Source organism: Aspergillus caelatus (genome assembly GCF_009193585.1).
Source record: "Aspergillus caelatus strain CBS 763.97 unplaced genomic scaffold BDV27scaffold_67, whole genome shotgun sequence".
In the NCBI taxonomy this organism is placed as follows: domain Eukaryota; kingdom Fungi; phylum Ascomycota; class Eurotiomycetes; order Eurotiales; family Aspergillaceae; genus Aspergillus; species Aspergillus caelatus.
In genome coordinates, this window is record NW_022475330.1 from 149626 (window position 1) to 156196 (window position 6571).

The 6571-nt window shown below is 49.2% G+C and overlaps 1 protein-coding gene across 1 annotated transcript; it reads right to left on the minus strand.

Moving 5' to 3' along the window:
* Positions 1-6084: 6084 nt before the first annotated feature.
* BDV27DRAFT_102873 (uncharacterized protein) lies at positions 6085-6571 on the minus strand. The gene has a single exon (XM_032064313.1). The coding sequence runs from the start codon at positions 6513-6515 to the stop codon at positions 6243-6245; it is 273 nt and encodes a 90-aa protein (XP_031928633.1). The 5' UTR covers positions 6516-6571; the 3' UTR covers positions 6085-6242.

Here is a 6571-nt window from a genome sequence, read left to right on the forward strand (position 1 = left end):
GAAGTCGAGGGTTATGTAATCTTGTCTGCAAGGGGTCAGGGGTAGAAGTGTGTGAATCATCTGACAAAGTAAAATTCGCAGAAACCGAGGAAATCAGAACCGGACAAGATTATTAAACAGTATTTTCGATCGAAAGTCGGATAGGCTAGAAGCAATACTTCCGAGCAAGTTAAGTAGGTGGCTTGCTGCTCGTGTTTGGAGCGGTCTCGTCATGAGCACTTGCTGGTGCAAAAGGAATAGGGCTGTTGGATGTAAACACCGGAATGCCTGCCTTGACAGAGGGCTCAGATATCGGCGGAGAGTACAACGCATGTTGAGGGCGCATAATATCATGCGTAGCTCCCGGCGTGACAGGCGGAGAGACTGCCAGCTGTGGAGGACGTGCCTGTGATGGGATCACCGTGGACATTACCATGGATCTATCCAAGACAGTCCCACTAGGGAGGTCGGATCCTTCGGCTACCACACGGGTAGTTGTGGGCAACGATACGATGGGATCCTCTGTATCGGGTCTTACAAGAGCCGTGTTTGAACGAGATGTCATTTTATTGACGGGAGCATCCGATCCCTTTGTACCTGAGGACTTTTTGGAGGGGTTAGGTGTCTTGGATACCCTCTTAGAAGCCTGTCGCTCGCGGTCCCTTTCCCGGGCGGCATGTTCCTCAGGGGACGGTACTTTCAGTTTGATGTTGAGTTTTCGAACACCTGCTGCCAGACTATCCACATCATCTTGCGGTGTGTCTGGTGTGCCCCCCGATAACGAGCGCGATTCAACAGGCGTGATCGCTGCTCCTTCGCCTGCAGACAAACTCGTGTATACGGACGGGACCCGAGGCACGGGAGGTGCCGTTTTGGGGCTCGAGGCGCGCTTAGGAGTCGCAGACCGAGAGCTCCCAGGCCTGCGCGTGCTAGCTGCCGACGCCGAGCGCACAGTTTTATCGCCTGGGGTTTTGTTTTCCGGGGTTGATGTTATCGTGGAAACGGCACTCTTCCTACGGGTTGTGCTGCGCGTGTTGGGAGATTTATCGAAGGACGGGTCCGGCAGGTCACTGGCACGTTCGATGGTGGTTCTTCGGTTGTTTTTAACGGCCTGCCGCTTCGATGTTTCTGTATTCGGGGTTTCGGGTAATGGAGGCTTGGGTTTCCTCGCACGGAGCTTCATCCGACTTTCTTCATTCCCAGCCGAAGGGATGCTAGTGTGCTGGGCAGCCGTTTGACGTTCCCGTCGCAAACGTGTGGCTTCTGCGTTGAGATCTTCTGGTCGACAGCTTGTCGTTTGCCGATGACTTGGGATAAGAATCCTTGAGAGTTCATGCGTTGCGGTGGCCCAACTAACAGGCGGCAATGGCGGCGCATCGGTTTCCACGCTGATCTGGGAACCGGTTGATCGTCGATCACGAGGTGTAGTGACCACTTTAGCGGTAAATGACTGGGTAGGAGCAAAGTAAGTTGGTGTAGACTTCTCGCGAGGCTTCAGTGCTGGCGGTGGATATGCCAATGCCTCTAGCTCCTCTAACAGAGCTGGCGACCACCACCCGCTGTCATAAGCCGGTAGAGTTGAACAGTGTTGGACATTAGCTGAGATATCAAGCAAGCCCAAGCGACTCGTCATCTCAGCAGTTAAACGATCGGCCTTGTCATCCACTCCGCCAGACATCAGACACGAGGTCGCATCCCCTAGCCCCGACAGATGACTCAGAACACCCGTTGTCAGAGCGCGATTACTGTAACCTCCCTCCAGAACGCTAACGATTCTTCCGCCAACACCCAGACCTTCTTCCTCCGCCATCCGCACGACATCTGCGGTAAACCTGGCGTAGAATTCTGTAGGCACATTCACCTTGTGTCTTTGCATTCCCGCCCCTTCCCATTCACTTGCGTCAAAGCCCGCAGAGATAAAGATAGCTGCAACAGGTGGAGGTCCACTGGGAGTACTAGCTAGGCGCTCAGTGTGAAAGCGTAGGAAGGCACGCGCCTTTTCGATCAGCACCGCATACTTGGATGCGTAAAGGTCCCAAAATTCAGCTTCGGTCTTCCACTGCTCCAAATGGACGTTCCAAACGGACTGACCATGTGCTTTATCTATGCACACACTTGCATTGCGCACTTTTTCCGGCTCTCCCATTTCACAAGGATACGAGTTAATATCATGAAGACTGAAGTACCCAATAGCGGTCTTCTTGTAGTTTGCTGCACTCCGGGGAGCTGCAGCAGCATTCCGGTTCTGCTCCCATGCGATTTCCTGTGAACCGTCGCCATGGTGTAGGTCAAAGTCCAGGATAGCGGCGTGAGTCAAACCGTGGGTCATAGCAGCATAGGAGATGCCTACATGGACATTGTTAACCCAGCAAAACCCCGACGGATGGTCCGACGAGCAATGATGACCCGGGGGCCGGATGCACACGAACGCGCGCTTTGTCGACCTGGGGCCAAAGACGGCATCCACGCCCTCGCAGACACCCCCCAAAGCTCCCTCGAATGCGTTCAAAGACTCCGAGCACAGATAAAGGTCGCCTTCATGAAGCGAAGGCGCGTTTTCCATGGCGCCGTCCTTTCCTGCACTCGGGGGTCGGACCAGCTCCTTGCCGTTCAATGCAAGTCGGGATTCCGCCGCGTCACACATGGTTTTTAGATCGTCCATCCACCTGGAACCATGTACATGCGTCACTGCTGGTGAGCTGAGTGCCATCGACCGTGCCGTTCTGCAGATCTGAAACGGTGGTACGGGGAGATCGTCCAGGTTCATGTCTGGGTGGGGTGTGAACCTACCCCCTTCATACCGGTGAGCAAGACGCACATAAGCGGCAGACACGCCCAGGACACCAGCTTGGATACGCTCTGGTCTTTCGACGATCGAGCCCAGAGCTGCCCTGGAGGCACGGGGACGTGAAAAGCGGTGACCATAACAGGCATCATGGATCACCACAAGGGTTTGAGACCGTAGGTCAGTGGACTGGTGCAGCTCCACCTCTCTTTGGAAATGGTCTGTCGCGATAGAGGCAGCTGTTGGTGTAGGAGGCTCATTTGCTTTGGCATGACGCGACTTTTTTGACAGCATGTTGGGATTACCCAACGTGGTTGGTGTGGTGGCGGTAGGAGAGCTTGAAAGTGACGACGATGAGTGTTGCGATACACTACGGTGAGGGGATGTTGAAGTTCTGCTGTCGTTGCGGAGCGATCGCAGCGACGCGGTGGACGAACGCTTCTTTAGGCTGGAGCTTCGATGTTCATCGCGCAGGGAGCTAGAACTAGAGATGCGCCGAGGGGCTGTATGCGCCTGAGGGGATGTAGAGCGCGCGGGGGCATTTGCTGGGGATAAGAGAGAAGAGGAAGAGGAAAATCCGGAGGGAGAAACCGGGAGAGGTGTCGCCAGCATTGACACATTGTTCATGCGATGCGAACGGTCTACAGGATCGTTGGTGGGAGTTGGCGACGCGAGTGCGTCCGAGGTGGGAGTGAATGATGCAGCTGGAGGATCGTCGCGCTTGGAGGGGTCCATGACGCAAATAGTAGGTTCATTTGGGGGGAAGGGTGTGGCTGTATTAGCGTTGCTTTTGTTTTTGCTTTTTTATCTTCCTGGTGATAATATAGTAGACAATCGAGAGTCAAACAATAAGACCAGGATAAGATCAGAAGAAAGAAAAGTACCAGGTAGAAAACAAAAACAAAAGAGTAGGGAGAACAAACAGGTGTTGTTTTAGTTCTCATCGTTGGATCCCTTAAAACTTTCTCCCCCCCGATAGGGTAAGGGGCAGTCGATCCTCCATTCTTCTCTCAACCTCCCCTTTCATTCTTCACGACAGATAAATAACTATATCAAGGGCATTCATTACTTAAAGGACCGCGTGGTTTTACTCTTTAATATCTCTCGATCAATTTCTCCGCAAGAATATCCGTTGATGCCATGAACTGATCATGTTACCAGTTCAGGCATGGTAGACTTCCATAACAACAACACTACTAGTACAGGAGGCACCCTCTAAATTCCTAGGTAACCCCCACCCCCCCACCCAAAACACAGTGGACGAAGGAGGAACACAAGCAACTTTTGCGTCATACGCCCTGTCAAAGAAGCCTCAATTTCTTAACCAGGGAACCATGTTGCTCCTCCGAACTGGTCCCACATCATCAACTAGCCCCTGAGACAACCCAGCCGCGGCAGCATCCCCGAACTCAGCTGAGTCTGCAAGCCCTAATTGTCTCTCTAGGCAACATATAAATGACCCCTCGATCTTTGAGATTTTCGTTATCCCATGTCCCTCTGTATGTTCTTCAATCTCAGTACAGTACGTAAATCAAGTTATAAGTAAAAAGATCACCGAATTGCGACTGTTCTGTATGGTTCTGGAGCGTACCTATGGTTCTCAGCTGAGCGACAGTGTTAGTCTATCTACCAGTTCATCTTGAGAGATACTAGAACTCTGAGCAGGTGCTCTGATAAATTGTATTAATTCATAGGTAAGAAATTACCTGACTATTATTATACTTAATTGTTCTTCTATTCCCTTAACCTATTAGTACATTTTGGTTTTTTAGTAAGATGACAGGTCTCTGGATCCAGCAATCGCTAGTATTCTTCTGGGTTTCTTATTCTACTCCGGTTAAGAGTACTGTTATTGTAACTTGAGTGTGGTGGCGGACTCGCCGAGACGCCTCATTTTCAGCTAATTGATATGCGCTGTCTGATGCTGCAGGTAGTGAGACTGCAATCCCTTGCTTCCGGTGACATTGTATATTCCCTAGATGCCAGATATTGGTACAGAGTAGGTCAAATGGATTATAATGCTCGTTATCTAAGTCTTTAAAGAGTTGACAATGCTAGCATGGCTGATGTTGTTCTGGATTCTGCCTCACGAGACGAAAGGAAAAGAAAGAGGTAGGCAGGTTCTCCGGAAAGGTAGACCACGGCATACTAAACCCAAGTATGTAGGGAAAGTATGCCTGGTATATAACCAGGTTGTCTATACCGTCCCGATTACACAGGAAGCTAACATCCTTTGATCTTACATCTTTTTCAAGATGGTGGACAGTTCGAGAGACCCCAATAGCCCAAATGCCGAATGAGGGGCGTACGGTTTCATTATTGTGTACTACATGACTGCCGATTCGCGGTGATCCTGGATTGTTGGTCCATCTACTATCAATTATAAAGTAAAGTGGCACTACAGGTTCCGATGGCGTATGCCGAAATTCGAATGATGTCGCCAGTTTATTGCTGCTATTGTCCGACCCAAAGGACCACATCTCATAAACAATGAAGTGCAGAAGAGGATAAACTACTACCACTACCACCCCAGGACATGATTATAAATCTTATTGAATCATATTAAGACACTAGGTGTGTCGTGAATACTGAGCTAGAAACTACTCTATATAGAGTTCGACTACAGAAAATATTTTAGAGTCAAGTAAAATCCGTTAGGAGTACATTAAAAGTGTATGTGGCTCTAGGATGATTGATTCTAATTGGAATCAATCATAGTGGTCTCTTTAAATAGTGGAATGGCGTACCCAAGAATGTTGTTCTACAAGAGCTGTCTAAGGGAACAAATAAGGGTAAAAAGCTCAGTAATGAACGAATACCTACGATAATATAGGAATATGACCTCGACTTGCTCGGAAGCTTAGTCAAGACACAAAAGGCCGATCAGTCACTTTAATAGTTAAAAACGGCAGTCTCCATTACCTAGTATAGACTAAGTATCACCCGCTTGAGGATATTGCATGGTAGCCCATAGTTGCGAAAAGATATCTGTAAAGGTTGAGGACACCTTTCCTGGCTCATCTCCATGCAAGTCCCTACGTATATCTACTATTAATTCGTGTAGTGACTCATCCAAAACAATAGCAACAATAGGATTTTGTGTTACTATATTTATTCAATCCATATGAAGACTCAAGAAGACATGTCAACTGACCCGCATTAGCCGGCTACAATTGACCCGACCATCGTCTGTATTTCTGACAGGTTTTATTCAAGAGACGCAGAGGTCTTCCCAGAGATATCAAAAAAAAGAAAGAGGACATAACACCCCTAATCATCACCTGAAGTAACGCCTAAGACCTAACCAAACACCGGTCCCAATGAATCCATGACAAAAAAAAATTAAAAAAAAAACACCCCCCCAACAAAAAAATTCAACCAACCCCAACCCAGACACGAGAATTCGATGATGCAAAGGCAAAAGAAACCAGCCATTGATCTGCATATGATGCCGTAAAAGGGGTGAGTTCAAGACACTTCAGTACGTCCGTGACCGTCCGCCGCAGATCTGGTACCATTTCCTTCGTGGAGTGAACGAGCCCTTCTCATCAATCGAAGAGCCGTTTGATTTCTGGGCTTTTTTCTCAGATTTGAACCCTTTGCTGGCATGCTGATGGCAGAAGCACTGCATATGGACGGTTTCAATCGAGGTCCCCGGACACATGTCTCGTCTGCGGGCTGCGCAGAGCTCGTGGCCGTTATCCTCTTCGCAATGGCACCATTCATAGATAGTGAAGAATTGGCGACACATTATGCTGTTGGCGTCGTTCTTTTCTTCTTCCTGGCCACCTTTACTTGCTTTTTTTT